At 45.9% G+C, this 16,015-nt stretch overlaps 1 protein-coding gene across 2 annotated transcripts in view; it reads right to left on the reverse strand.

Annotated features, from left to right (window-relative positions):
• GALNT17 (polypeptide N-acetylgalactosaminyltransferase 17) overlaps positions 1-16,015 on the reverse strand; it is a 435,103-nt gene that overhangs the window by 102,412 nt on the left and 316,676 nt on the right. For both annotated transcript variants that reach the window (XM_037135575.2, XM_037135576.2), the window contains exon 6: positions 2,194-2,311. In XM_037135575.2, the coding sequence (XP_036991470.1) occupies positions 2,194-2,311 (118 nt within the window). The remainder of the gene's footprint in view (positions 1-2,193; positions 2,312-16,015) is intronic.

A 16,015-nucleotide genomic window follows, 5' to 3' on the forward strand; every position in this document is an offset into this window, starting at 1 on the left:
CTCTGAGGCTGTTCAGCTCAACCTGTTCACAAGATGTGTGTGGAATAAAGTTTGCTAGCTCCTCAGCTGGTGCCACAGAGGCTTTGCTGTACTGGGTTGTGCCTCGAGGTGGAAACAGATGCCCCTTCCTCCCCTTCTTCAGGAATGGGGACAGGCACAGAGGACTTGGTCACCACCATCATCATGGAGTCTGCCCTTTGCCAGGTCTGGGTGGATGCAAAGCAAATGGCTCACAGGTGTGGGGAGACTGACATCTTAGCAAGCCTTAGCAGTGAGTTCCACTGTCACAGCCTCTGTCTCCCCACAACACAGCCTATGGTGACAATCAAATGTTGAAGTCCCACATGTTCCCATAACTCCAACCTGTGACCCCGACTCCATAGAGACAGCACTCTACCCCTCTATTCGTAATGAGGTCTTAGCCTTCACTGGCTTCACAGCATGTAGAGACATAAAAATCTCTCTTATCTCAAAAATGAAATTTAAAAATCTCAACTCTCTCAATGCAGGGCTTCCTTCAGCTCCTTCTTTTTACAGTTAAGTGCCTGGAACCAGTTATCACCTCCCATTAAGCCATCAATTCATTCCAATCAGGCTTGTCTCCACCACTCCACTGCCTCTACTCATGTTAAATTCCCAGTAAGCATTCATTCAGTCATTAGTCTAACAGATGTCTATTGAGCCACGTGCCAAGCATGATTCTGAATGCTTGGGATGTAAAGACCTGTGCCCCACAGGGCTTATTACCCAGTAAGAGGAAGGTACAGAAAAACAGTACATGTGATAAGTAAATGCCATGGCATGCTAGAAGGAAGAGAACAGCAGAGCAGCACAAGAAGGGATAAAAAAAGATGGGAGAAGGGCCAATTCAACATGCTGGGTCCAGATCTTTGTCTTCAGTTAAATTCGAAACTGATGAAAGACAGTGGATTAGCTGTGATAACATATTTATGAATTTCTAATTGCTGGGCTTGACCATGAAACCCCATGCAAATTCCCTTGAGGAAAGAACCCAGCCTGGAAATGAAAGCACAGGAAGAGTCTGTGGTCTCCAGAGGGAGGGATTTTAGAATCCAGAGAAGATCCCCACCATTTCCTTCGCTCATGTAGCCTGGCCATTCATTACATCATGTGGGTAGAAATCCTTTCATTCCACAAAGGGGGCCCAATTGTAGATGAGGGGCTGATAGGGTGTCTTAAAGGTATTGAGCAGCTAGGGATAAGCCAGTGAAATAATAAACAGAGCAGGCTTTGATTAGTGGTAGGAATGCTGCACTGAGTACTTGCCTGTTAGAACAAAATCAAGAATACAACAGAGGGAGGTAAAAGAAACTCAATAAACTCTAAGCCTTACAATTGTGTCCTGAGTCATTTCCAACAGGCCGACTTTTAGGGGCTTAGGTATGCAGACGTTTGAGGCAGAGGGCAACAGCTACAGAGACCCCAGCAGGACATCCTCCCAACACTAATTGTTTGTAATACAAAGGGAGACTTGCACTCAGCAGGAGAAGCAAGTCTACTTTTTAAGTGGTTGCTGGGACCCAAAGGAGTCCCCTCACCTGTTGGTAGAGTTCACTTACCCTCTTAGCTCTAAAAAAAAAAGGTTGGAATATATCAATGTGTCCAACTTTTTTTTTAACAATGGATTTTTTTTAAACAAAATCTTAAGCAAAACCCAGTGTATGACATGTCTAACAGTGGAAGTAATCCGCAGCAAGAGGCCCATTCTGTACCCTCCTCACTCCCCTCCCCCATCGTTCTCCTTAGAAACATTTCTGAGACAAGGGAGGATCCTACAGATAATGGTCCTTCTCTCCCTGGCATTTTACAGTTTTATAATGTACACAAACCATTAAAATTCATAGAATGGCATACTAATTTAAGAAAATCATTTAATTTTAAGAAAAATTTAAGGAGAGAATGATAATAGAAGAGAATGGGAAACAAATTCTCTGGCTAATGTCCAGAGTGAGTCACCTAGGCCTGAAGAAATCGTTCTATGGAGGGGGAAAACCCAGGATTCCCTGTCCAAGGAGGGGTGAATCTTGCTGGAACATCCCCAGGAACAGGCGCAGGACAGAGGAGTCTGTCATTCACCAGCTAAAGAAGCTTTAAGTACACATTAAGATGACCAGGCAGCTTTGCTCACAAATGTGAATGAATCAGGAGTAAAGGAGACTCCACGTCACAAACCTTGATTCCAAGTTCAATATTTTCTCCTCCATACACATCCATCCCAGGGTCCAAAAGACCGATTTCACCAAAGAACTTCCTGTTGACCACGAAGGAGCAGCCAATCATGGCTGGTGTCCTGTGGAAGAGAGAGAGAAGCTAAAGTCATTAAAGACATGTGATACATACACGCACACACACAAGACAACTTTACTCAACTACTGGAATGAAGAAAATCCCACCATTTGCAACATGGGTGGGCCTTGAAGGCATTATGCTATGTGAGGTAAGTCAGACAGAGAAAGACAAATGTTCCCACTTACATGTGGAATCTAAAAAAGCTGAACAATAGTAGAAATAGAGAGAATGGTGGTTACCAGGGATGGTGCAGACCCGGGAAAGGGGGGCATGTTGGTCAAAGAGTCTAAACTTGTAGTTAGAAGATGAACAAGTTCTGGAAATCTGATGTACAGCACAGCGATTGTAGTCAACAATTACTACATTGTAACCTTCAAAGTTGTTAGGAGACGAGATCTTAAATGTTCTTACCACAAAACGAAATGGTAATTATGCAATGTGATGGAGGTGTCAGCTAATGCTATGGTGGTAATCATATTGTAATATGTAAATGAACCAAATCAATACATTGTGTCCCTTCAACGTGCATAAGGTTCCTTGTCAATTATATCTCAAGTAAACAAAATGAAGCTAACATCATTAAGTATCAATAAAGCCAATAGTACCAGGATCCCTTCACAGATAGCATTGTAACAGGTGCTGGGTTCCACTCTGGCCATTCTAGTAACTTCCTGAAGCCCTCAATTCTCACATGGCCATTCTCCATAAAGCTGTGCTTTGGCTTCAGGCAAACTATGGTACACAAAGCATCTAGGGATAAATGGCACCTTTGTCTCTAGAACAAGAATAGATCTTGCATATCACGTGAAGTCTGCAAACATGTGACCTGGTTCTCACTGCATGTCTGGTGACAGCTATGTGCTGTCCTTACTCCCAGGATGAGCATCCATGGGCATTCTCAGAGAAGCTCAGAGGGGAGGAACAGGATGTGTCTGTCCCGACCCAGGAAGAAGAACTTTACCAGTTGGGGGCACAAAGGGAAACTGGAGAAGGGAAGGTCAACAGGAAGACATGTAGACTGCACATTCTGGTAGGAGAAAGTAGATTGGGATGCTGGTTCTTTCAGTGGGGAGAAGGCTCAGGGTATCCAAAGGGGTCAATAATAAACCACAGAGAGACTGCTTCTGCCCACAGAGAAAGGGTGCTGAACAGGAGAGATGAAAGGTACCTACAGGGTGGCCATTGGCCATAAAGTGTGGAAACAAAGATTAACATTTTATTTTGTACATATAATCCTCCTGATTACTTCTTCTGAAGTAGGCTGACGGCACAAGTTGAACTCCATGAAAATCTGAGACAAAAGCCACCTGACTCAACATATCATGGATGCATGTGAACCTACCATGTTCACTGCAGTTTTGCATGAAGCACGGGACCACGTATTGCTAATAAGGGACAACCCACTTATACATTTTACATATTACATTGTATTATATTATATTACAACCTGTACTATAGTGCATATCAACCAGTCCTTTATGTTTTTTCATCTCTGTTTCTAGCCTTTCTAGGCACCCTTGTACAATAAATCCATTTGGCAAATATTTGCTCAGCACTTAACATGTCTAAGGCATTTTACTGGTGCTGTAGGGGATAGAGAAATGCACAGTACTTCATTCAAGGATCTAAGAGTCATTTTCATTATTACTATATTATTATTAGTGTAGCTATTTATTGAGCAACTACTATGTCTCAAGCACAATGCAAAGCACTTTCCTGCACTGTCTCATTTAAAAATTTCCACAGCCTTATGAAAAATGGTAGGACCACCTGCATTTAAAAGCCAAGCCCCATGAGGATTTAGTAACCTGTCCCTGAGTCACAGAGTAGAGCTCAGAAACCATCCAGCTTCAAAGCCCTTGACTCCAGCCCTTGTGATATGTGGCACTCTCTAGGAAAGGCTTCACAGAAGAGCTGGCAAACCCCAAATTGCCAAAGGCCACACATGCCATCAAAATGTTTTCATGGGCAAAAGAGGCATCTCATTCAGGTGGCCCAGTGAAACTCCCCTGGGGCACTGGGAAGGTATTAGGTGGCATTCTCTGGAGCTGAACTATATAGACCTGTGTCAGGTCTTCATAAGCTCTTTCTGATTTCAAACTTGCCTTTGACCTGAGTGTCCAGATTTCTGATTCCATGGAATACCTGTTGCCACTCAGGAGATGGGGTAGCAGTGGGGCATGCTGGGAAAAACAGTGTTGAGAGTTGGAAGAACCTAGTGGGGATGCTGGCACTGCCACTGAAAACTTACTTGGGTTACATTAACGGAGCACTCTGGATCCCAGCTAAGTCTCTAGAGTGCTGCTGTGAAAAGATGTGAGATGAGCCTGTTGCAAAGGGCAGGGGCTCAGGCAATAATGTTCCTTCACCCTCCTACTGAGGCTCATCCACATTTTTCCAGAAACCTCAGAGAGATCATAACTATGCACATAGGAAGCTGCCCTCTGCTGGTGCAGCTGTGCTACCCCAGCCACATCAGGGACAACAACTGCTTCACTGTCAATCATTTCCTCTAGCCCTAGGCCACCCAGAGAGAAGCAGCAGAGCCCCAGCCTGGAAAAGCACTGTGTGAGCCCATCCACCCCCATCCTCAGTTACCGAAATCTAAACAGCCAATCAAATTATGTTTTTCCTGAAACTTTGAATTGAGACAGTGGTGGGAGGTAGAACTAGGTGATCTCATCCAAATGTGGAGGACAGGCCACTATGGGGGGCAGCTCTGGTGCACATGAGTGATGGGACATGGAGGGGAGGCAGGTGGACAGTGGAGGAGATGGGGATTGGAGCTGCCTGGTGACTTCAGCGTCCCATCTGCTGAGAGGTGTGGCTCTGATCTCTGCCTGGGGTCATACGAGAGTCCCCCGTGTCTTTGTGGCTTCTCCTCTTTGACTTAAACTCTGTTAGATAGGTGTCTGTTCTTTGCAACCAAACTGTGATAATGACACATGCTATCCCCTGGTACTTATGACCAAGGGCAGGGTGAAGGGAGGTTATCCCATAGCCAGAAGAGGCAAACTTCAGGGACGACTCATTCTGGGAGAGCTAAATCCCAGGGTCCACCCTTGTGATGGAGAAATGCCAGAGACACGTGGGCTTGGAGACCAGAGGTGCAGCCTGAGAGTGCAGGAGTCTGCAGAGAAGGGGGCAGGAGGCAGCATGGTGTTAACTCAATTTTTGAGAGAGAAATTGCTGAGCATGTCAAGAAATTCTAAAAGAAAAAATTCTGATAAGTCACTACAATCTCCTGTAAAAGCTTGTGCCTGGTGTCTGATGTTAACCCCCTTGTGAAGTTAAGAGCCTGCTGCAAGTTTCTATATTTTATAATCTCCTAAAGTCAAGCAAGACAGTCAAAAATCACCGGGCACGGTCAACACATGCTCTCGGCGGGGTGGCTCTGGACACTGCCTCCGGGAGAGCACACTGTTTCTCTGAGATTGACTCAGCACCCACCTGGGCCCACCTGCACCAGCATCACCCCATGGCTCCTTAGAAAATGCAGACTCCTGGGTGTGGCCCAGGACCACAAAGCCAGATTACAGACATGGGACTTGGAAATGTGTTTGTACCAGCAGACCCAGCCTGTGGAGCTGTCTCCCCCCACAAACTGTCAGGCCCAAGAGCAGAGAGGTTAGCCCTCTAATTTCTCATTGTATTCCCAGGGTTAGTGTCTTGCCTGACACAGACAGGCACTCACTAGATCCTGTTAAATGAATAAATGAGTACAACAATCTGGGTAACTGCCCAGGTGCGGAAGGACCCAGGTGCACCAGAGCTGCCCCACATGGTGGCCTGTGCTCCATGTATGGATGAGACCACCTAGTTCTGGCTCCCAGTCTGGCCCAGTTCCAGACTGGCTGAACGGAACCAGAACCCAAGCACAGCAGGGCATGTGCTGCAGCCAGGGCCAGAGGGGTGGGGGAGGGGGAGAGGTGAAAGAATGGAAGAGAAGGAAAATGGGGGAGAGGTGGAGGATGGAGGGGAGGAAGAGGAAAGAAGGGAGAAGGAAGTGCTGGAGGGAGGAAGAGGAGGAGAGGTGGGAGAGGAGGGTCCAAAGCACATAACTTCCATAGTCATGGAGGGTAGACAGGATTTTGGTCCTTCCAGACCCTTTCAGATTGCCCTTTGGGAAACATCTCCCTTTGTTAATTGGACTGATAATTTAATATAACGGGTTTTATCTTGATGCTATTTTTAGTTGTGGTGCTGAGGAGAGAATTCACAGTATGAGTCACCATGGATCCCCTGTTGCCTGGGCACTGCTCTCTCTGTTCAGCATATTTGACCAGGCTCTACCTCAGAAGCCCTGGGACTCCTCAGGACAGAACTGAGAGGATCCCTGGTGCCTCCTCATTAAAACCAGGTCACTGCAGGTGCCCAGGCCTGTACGAGGGACCACAGGAGCCCCTGGCGAAGCAGGTCTCTGTCTGCATCCGGGCTGGTGTCAAAACCCAAAGATGGAGGGCAGGAGGCAGCTCCCAATGCAATGAAAACATGGAATGAACATGTGACCATCATTGCTGTATGGCTGGCCTGTGAAATGGTCCCTGAAAGCCACAGTCAAAAATCTGCCACAGCGTCAAGAAAAATGTAGCAGCACTGTTCCACGTCTTGGCTCCAGCAAAGGTTGTCCCTGATGGGAATGGTGAAAAAGAGAGCCTGGCAATGGCCTGGAAACCAGCCCTTGAGAGGGAGACAGCCTCCCCACTGAGCTGAGCCCCCAGCCCTGCAAGCAGCAAGGCTCCAAGGCCTGCCCTACTGTGCAGGCAGCTAATGGATGGTTGGTGAATGTGGAGACTAAATAATTGAGAAACACATCCTCACCCACGGAGAGACCAATTCTGGAATTACCTGACTGGACTGATGATGACTAGCTGTCCTCTCTGTATGGGGAGAAATGGGTCTCCAACAAAAAGCCACCACTGAGCCCTACCTGAGACCTACCATACCAGTTAGCTGTACTTGTCCTTATAATCTTTAAGCCCAAAGCCAAACATGCCCACCTTCCCTTCCAAGGCTCCATCACCACCTGCCCAGCCATGTAAGGTGCAGTCAACGGCACCTGAGGGCTGATGAAGTTCTGGAATGTTAGCCTACAGCCTCATTCTCCAAACACAATGGTGGCAATGACCACCATTTTTGCCATCATTTCTAGTCAAAATCATGCAAAAATTCTAATCATATTAAGGGATCAGCCAAAGTCTAATAACTCTGTTAGATAGAAGGACAGAAATGAAAAATAATCACTCTCATTGTTGCTATCACACAGAATATATGCAACATACACAACTCTTGCAGCTGAGAAAGATGAGGAAGGAGGGAGGTGAGCCAGAAGAGGGTGGCAGTCCCAGGAACTTTCACCAAGAAAGGCAAAACTTTCTCAATGTCAATGCTTCCTCCTCTCGTTGGTGACAAAGGCCCATCTACGTTCTAGATATTTCTCCTCCTTAAAACCCTTCATCAGCTCTTCATTCTTGCCTGAATCAAGTACATGCTCTTCCTTGGGATCCCCGCCCTCCTCAGCACCTCCCCAGCCATTGCCCACAGACGCCATGGCCTGGCTACCCTGGGCTGCCTGTGGTTCTGGAAACGTGTCCAGTCTGTGCTTGTACCTCCTTCTCCAGAACTGTCCTCCATGAAACCCCTGCATCTGTCCAAGTCCTACCCACACTTCAAAACATACTTCTTTCTTTTTTGAAAGAAAATGTTTGTTTAAAAACTAATTCATAGCTGTTAAGAAAATACATCTCAACAAGAATAAGAAAAAGCATTTAACAGATTTTTATACATAGTGAAAATATCATCTGTATTCTCTGACCATAAGCACTCAGCTCATTCCCCATCGTACAGCTTACCTCCTCAAGTGTCTGGGAACTCCAGTTCATGGGCCCTCCCACCTCACAGTGAGTGCCCTCCCCTGTGCTCTCTGTCCCCTCCCTGCTTAGCTCGAGCCTGTGGTCCATTGTTGGATGGTACCCTGGCACCCTCCTCTCACTCTGTTGTCCTCAGTTGGAAAAACTGTAAAGCTAATTGATCAACACAGCACTTTGCCTCGGTTAGAGAAATATGTAACCATGTGGGCTGATTTCACTTTAAATTCAGAGCCACAAGTCTCCAGTGGGTCCTCAGGGCTGCCCTTCACTCCTGCCACAGGTCCCAAGCTGCTCCTCTCTCTGTCCTAGAAGATTCTGGGCAGGCCTTCTCCTCCCTCTCAAAACTCCAACACCTCCTCCTTCCTCATTCTCAACTGATGAACTTGCCTCCTACTTCCCTAAGTGAGGAGCAAAAAAGAGAGAATATATCACCTCCCACATCTACCCAATTACCAGTATCTGTTGCCCACTCTCCTTCCTTTCTCTTTGCTATAATTGTCTGTCCCTGCTCTTAGCCAACGCCAACCTATCCTCTCTTGCTATGCAAGGATCTCCTTACTCCAGCAACCCTCTTCCCCTAAATACACATGCATTAAACATCTTTACTTATTTTGTGTATTCTCAATGCTTTGGTACTTGGGGCGGGCCATGGTGCCCTTCCCAGGGCAGCCAGTTCTTAGAGAGAGCAAAGACCCACCGGGGAGCATGACTTTCCGATGCAAACTAACCAGTCCCAAGTCCACAGCCCCAGCTACTTTCTCCATCTAGCTGTTACCCCTCAGGAGGCAAGCTTCCTCTGCCCTAGTCATCCCAGGGCCAGGCACCAGATAACTGGAGATATCCCACCCAAAATATTCCAACTAGCCAATCCTAAGCCTGATGAGCTGCATTCCCTGCCTCGGTCATTCCTTCTACCACCTGACTGACCCAGGCGCTTCCCCATACGGCCCTGTGTGGCCTGGCAGGCCTCGTCCTCATGGGAACAGTAACAAACTATCTTTTTATGGCAATCACCTCCTGATCTGTTGTAGTCTGCATACCTGAGTAAAATAATTATTGTATCAAACATTTCAGAGCAAACTACTTCAAGCAGCTCCCCTCCTGAGCCGTTCGTTCCTAGCAGTTGACACAGCTTACCGGTCCCCATCCTGGCCATCTGCCTTATAACTGCCCTCTTTCTTTTGGCTCCCTTTATAGCAAAGCCCTTTGAAAGAGCTGGCTACACCTGGTGCCTTTGATTCCTCCCTCAACTTTTCTTCTAAACCTGCTCACGTAGGCTTTGCCCTCACCATTCCATGCAAGTGCATTTGTCAATGTCAGAGGTGACTTGTCCTTCAAAATCCAACAGTCAGGTCTTGGTCCTCATCACGTGCACCCTACTAGCTGCATTTGACCCAGTGGCTCATTCCCTTTTCCTGGGAACAGGATCTCCACTGGCTGTCAGGGACCCACATATGCCTGGCTGTCTTCCCAGGTGCTCTTTTCAATCTCCTTTGCTGCTTCTCCCTTTTCTCCCTGGTATTCAAGGTAGGAGAACACCAGTGCAGAGCCCACAGATTGCTTCTGCATGTACACTCACTCCTTGGTGATTTCATGGTTTTCAATAACATGTATATTCCACTAGCTTCCAAATTTACACTACAGTCTGAATCCTTCCTCTAAACTCCAGCCTGGCATATCCAACTGCCTACTCAGCATTACCATTATGTCTAAAAGATCCCTCACACATGGTTGAAATGAAATTTTTAACCTTCTTTCCACTCAAACCTGTCCCACCCAGTCTTTCCTATCCTAGATAATGTTGACTCCAAATGCTGAGGTTAAAACCTTGGTATCTGCCTTGGTGCTAGTCGGTTAGAAAATATATTTACCGTCAAACTTATGTCTGGCCTCAACAGCTTCACCACCACCAGAATGTTGCCTGAATTACCAGTATATCCTCCAAACTGGCTTCTGCTTCTGCTCTCCTTCAGTCAACTCTAAACACAGCATCCAGAATGCTCTGTTGAAATGTAGACCAGACTGTGCTTCTGCTAGAAAGGCTCTCCATTTCCTTCAGGGTGAAAGCCAGAGCTCGCAATGGCCCGCAAGCCTTCATCTACACAGTTTGTGTTCTTGGAGCTTCTCTGACATCCTCTCCACTTCCTCCACGCTCCAGCCACATTTCTACATACACACCCAGAATAACTGGCAACAGGTGTTCTGACACCAACTTGGACTTGTACATTCATGTTCATAGCACCATTATTCACAATAGCCAAAAGGTTTAAACAACCCAAATGCCCATCAATGGATGAATGGATAAACACACTGTAGTACATCCACAGAAGGGAATATTGCCCAGCCATTAAAAGGAATAAAGTTCTATTACATGCTATGACATGGATAAACCTCAAAAACATTATTCTAAGTGATAGAAACCAGGAGCAGAGTCACACTTTTTTTTTATTCCATTTATATGGAATGCCCAGAATAGGCGAGTCTGTAGAGGCGTAAAGCAGATTGGTGGTAATCAGAGGCAGGGAAGAGGGGATACAGTAGGTAGCAGGGAGTGACTCCTTCACGAGTATGGGCTTTCTATTCAAGATGATGAAAATATTCCGGGAGTAGATAGTGCTGGTGGGAGCACAATCCTGTGAATGTACTTAATGCCACTGAGTTGTAGGCTTAAAATGGTCAAAATGACAAATTTTATGTGTATTTTAACACAATAAAAATACTGAGCTGGTGATAACCATCCTCAAAATTGTTTTGACTGGCATATTACATTATTCATGTGAAATCAAAATTTCTAATTGCCATTAGAACAGAGGGCAGGAGATTGGAGGGTTGGTTCTATCTCCATCCTTACCTTCCATTCACAAAGACAGACTGTCCAGTACTCTCAAAATAAAGTCCCAGAATGTTTCAAGTCTTAGCTCAGACACTGTATTTTCACTCTGGAGTGAAGAGCACAGGCACCCTGGTCCTCACTCTAGGATGCGTGGGAACAGTGGCCCCTGGGCTCAGGGAAGGCACACCTGCCCCCTCTGGGCAGTCACCCAAACATCTCAGACTCGGTTTTGTTGTTAGTGAACTAGGCAAGAGACTGTCCCCTGATGACCTAAGAGGATTGTGGTGAGAGCCTGATGAGAGATAATGAAGGGAAGACGTGCTCTGTGCATGACAATGTGCTCGACACATGAGTTGTTATTGAGAACTTTAAAAAATGTGAGTGATGAAGGACATAAGGATATGTGGGCAGAGCGAGGTGGGGGAGTGTGGACAGGGAAGGGGAAGCTGCTAAAGATACTGGCAAATGGTGTCACTCCAGGAAACAGTTCAGGTCTAGAGAAAGACAAGCAGAGATGAAGTTCTAGGAGGAAAGAGGCAAGAAAGTCTGGTACAATATGGCATAGAGGTGTGAAACCTGAGGTGAGTATTGGGAACAGGTGTATGAAATCACCTTAGGGAACTGAGAGAGACAGTCAAAGAAATGCCTGTCCACCCTTCAGTGACGGTGGGGGAGATCTGCTCAGCAGATGGCCAAGCCTGACCCAAGGTCATTTTCTTTCAGCTCCATAGTCTGACCCAAGGTCATCTCTCAGTTCCATGACTGAGTGCAGTCTGTGCCTGTGTGTGAGGAGTCCAAGAGAACATGTGTGAAATTGACCTCCCCATTCCCCCAGGAGCTGTTCAATTCTGTATACCTTCTCCTGATTTGCAGGGAGGGGTTCTGAGTCAAGATCAAATGTATTGCTTGTTTGTGCATTCATGCATCTGGTCAACCAGTATTGTGGGACAATGGAGATGCCTTTGCTTGACTAAGTCCCAAACATTTGAGGCTGTCAAATCACGTTATACCTTTCTAGTGACCAGGCAGACACTATTTTTGTTGGTGTTGTTCCTTGGTAAAAATGATTTCTGGTTGAAGCTATGGTACCCCCTGTTATTTTTGGGTGAGCAAGACTGTGGGAAGGGGAAGAGCAGACTTCACTAGTGGAGAGGAGAGAAGGATCTAGAAAACGGAGGACTGGGTGATGTGCTGTCTTCAAAATGAGGCTTCCTTTGGGAAGGGTTTTCCCTCTGCCCCTGCTTGGTGACTGCTCCTACCAGGGTACGTGCATGTCACTGTGTGGCTGGCAGAGTATCGGGGCCAGGGTGTCTGTGTTTTGCTTTGCCCCACCTGCCTTTTTCCTTCTGCTGCTCTTGTGGGTCCCAGCCACTCACCTCTGGTGGCTGCATTTTCAAATGCATGTCAGGCTGATGGTTCATGACCCAGGGGCCCCAGGCTCATCCTGTTTTCTCTTTTCATGACCCCAGCGGGCCTCCCTTGTTGGGACTTGCTACCTTTCTCTGATCTCAAACTCAAACACCTGCCATTCTCATTGGCCCCCGGTCTGCCTCAGCTAATGCCATGGCCTGTTGCTGGGCCCCTTCTACTGACGAGGCCCCATTTGTAGAAAAAGCACATAAAGCTCAAGACCATCTCTGTTGTCTTGTATGACTCTCTGCAAATCCTGTTCTCAGGGTACAACCAACATTGGGTATTTTGATGGTATTGTCTACCTCTTCAGCAATACTGTAGGTAGCTTGATTAATCAAAGTGGACTTAATTTCAGTGTATGTGGTTACAATACTGTACACCATGAATTCTTTTATATTACTTCCTAATCAATAGAACGAGTGCCTGATGTGGATGTTGCCCTGCCTCAGTCACCTTCACGCGCAGACACTGATATGCTCAAGTGACCAAAAGACAGGCCAGGGAGGGAGACAAAAGTGGGTGTGCACCAAATCACCCAGGCCAGCAATACCCAGTACTGGGCAAATGGATGCATTGGGGGAATTCATATTTATTTCTAAGCCTCAGAGCAGCTCTACTTGGAAGATATTATTTGCCCCACCTTCCAGCTAAGAAAACTGAGGCTAACTAAAGGCTGGAGGAACTGCCCAAGGGCAGACACTTGCAATTAAGTACGGAGCTAGTAGCAGCCGGTGGTATCTGACCCCACAGTCTCCTAAGTATTCTGCGGCCTCCCCAATGAAATCATTGAAAATTGTCAGCATTTAAGAGCTTCGCACCAAGTAGAATAAGTGGTCCCATGCTGAAGATTTATGGGAACTTGCAGCTGCTAAACAGTAAAAATACAATCTTGAGGCAGGAGTTTGTTGCTTGCATAGAATTCTCAGCTAGCACAGTACAGTAATTTAATACTCAGAGTTCCATATAAACAACAACTGGGTAAGTCCCGCTGCCTTTTTAAAAATCAAATGCTGTCTCCAGCAGACAAATATCTCACAGGAAAATAGGACGCAGAGGCCGGTGCTTCGCCTGTTAAATGCAGGTAGCACTTCCCCTTTTTGTTGCTGAAAAGATAATTCGCACTAAACCAACATCTTCCTCCAGATGGGGAAGTGAACTGTCTGGGTAGGAAAAGCATTTCCCTGCGGAGGATAAAGGAAATGCTCATTCCTCTGGAGTGTGATTTTTCACAGACGCAGAAAGCACGGTGGCGACTGAAGTTGCCAGTCCCAAATGCACTTCCTTGGCTGATTGTAAAACAAAGACCGTATAGAAAATGTTTTCTATACGGTTCTCTAGTAAATGTTTTCTAAAGGTGATTTTCTCATTACAACACTTTGCTCTTTGCTAATTATATTTTCTTTGGGAAATTGATTTGCAAATAATCCTTTGAAGGCGATTTTTGTAAAAGCACAAAGTTTCTAAAGAAGAGGAAACACAAAGAGCTATTATCGACCATGGGCACTGTGTGTGTGTGTGTGTGTGTGTGTGTGTGTGTGTGTGTGTCTGGTGAGCTATCATATGAGATGAAACATACTTGTGTGTATGTTTTGGTAAGAAAAAGAGGAAGGGTCTAGAACCTAGGTCAGCAAATAAAACCACCTGTTTTTTGTCTAGCCAGGCAGCTAGAATCGTTTGTTTACATTTACAATTATTTAAAGGCGGGAACACTAAACCTCAGTGAAGCGAAATGTCACCCCCGCCCCAAACCAAATTCAATTTTCATCATTCATAGACCTGAACTCCAAAAAATTATATGTGTTACTAGTACATTTTGGATTTCATCAGTAAAATATTTGTGGAAATTTGTTTTTGCCCTTGTTTATAAATACCTATATAATTGCTTTCATTTTGTCTTGGATCATAAATCCTGAAATATTTACTATTACAGAATATGTCACTAAAATCATGAGGGGATCATAGTCGCCATGTGGAACAACTTGGTCCTCAGTGACTGGCAGGAAGGTAACTTTGAAAAGGACAGATACAGACTCGGAGGGAGAGGCAGACCTGAGAGATGGATGAGCCTCCTTCTCATCAGAGAAGGAGGTAACAATCTCTTGGCTTCCAGGGCTGATGTAAGAGGAAGTTTGATAAAGGTTTTACTTAGGCTGTACACTGGAAAATGGTGTCAGGCTAGCAAAACACATGTTACTCTATAAAGAAAGAAAGAGTACAGAGATTTGTGCATGTGAACGCTTTTTTTTCTGAGAAAGTTTTAGAATATCCTGTATCATGGGCGGCAAACACAGGGGCCACACGCTGAATCCCCCTCCACCTTGTTTTACCCGGCCTGGTACAGTGTTTCTACCTGGTGGCAGCGCCGAGCTCCTTGCCCCCAGTTAAGGAGTAGTCACATTTACACAGTCCTAAAGTTACATTCGGCCCTTCGAAGACACCACGAAGGCTGATGTAGCCCCTGGTGAAAACGAGTTTGACAGCCCTGTCCTGCATAAATGCAGGCACCCTGAGATAAAATGAAATTAAAAGTAAGTAAATGAGAACAAGAAAACAAAGTGGGGGCGGGGGAAGAGCAGGATAAGGTGATGCCAAGGGTGAGCTCAGTGTGCAAAATGTACACTCAGTAAAGGTGGGCTGCAAACGCAGCTCCAGGCTTTCTGCAGGTAGAGTCACTGGAATGCTCTGCAGTGTCTGAAAAGTTTTTAAAGAGAAGTATAGCTACGTGGCCACAAAAACCCAAAAGAAATTTCTCTACTGAGTAACTTGGTGAATAGTCTCCTTGTCATACCACTTCAGGAATACAAAAAGCTTCACCAATTTGTTTTTTAAGTTATTCCTTGGCATTGGCTCACAGCATTCCCTCAATTATGAGATGAGCATAATTGTTTCCAAGGCCAAAACGAGGCCATAACTTTCTGATGGCCTAGCTTATTTAAGGGTTAAATTCATAGAAAAAAATAGATCTAAGAAAGCAGCCAAATAAAATAACACTATATTTTGAAATATATGATGGGCTTGTCTATTCTGGATTTGCTGTATCCTCAGCAGCAACTGCACCTTTGAGATAGGTCACACCTGTCAGAGCTGGGGTGAAGGGAAGCAAAGATGTTAATTTTGGGTTGTGATTATAAAACCAAAACTTGAAGCTAACTTCTGAAGCAGTCTTGAACCTAGGATTTCAAGTGCACAAGCCATGCCTTGGATGAAAGCATTTCCTAAATTCTGATCCTCCGTTGAAATACCAGGGGCAGCAGAAATGTCGAGGCAAAGCCAGGAGATGGAGGTCGTGACACAGCCAGCCGTGGGTCTCAGTACTAGCTCACCTTAGGGTCACCTGGAGAGCTTTAAAAAATTACCTGTGCTTGGGCTCATTCCCAGGCACTCTGATGCAATTGGTCTACATTCATAATTGATTCAAAAGTGCAACCAAAGTTGAGAACTACTGACAGATGGAGTGTTTCCGATCCCCAAAGAGGCTATTTCTTCCTGCCTTGGGGAAAAAGTCTGAAGAGAAAGTGGAGGAGGGGAGACAGACCTGTGGGAAGGCTGTTAGCTTAGTCTTACTGCTCAGGGTGGCATTCAGGGTGTG

This window comes from Artibeus jamaicensis, unplaced genomic scaffold (genome assembly GCF_021234435.1).
Source record: "Artibeus jamaicensis isolate MK-2021 breed Jamaican fruit bat unplaced genomic scaffold, CSHL_Jam_final contig_3182, whole genome shotgun sequence".
Lineage (NCBI taxonomy): Eukaryota > Metazoa > Chordata > Mammalia > Chiroptera > Phyllostomidae > Artibeus > Artibeus jamaicensis.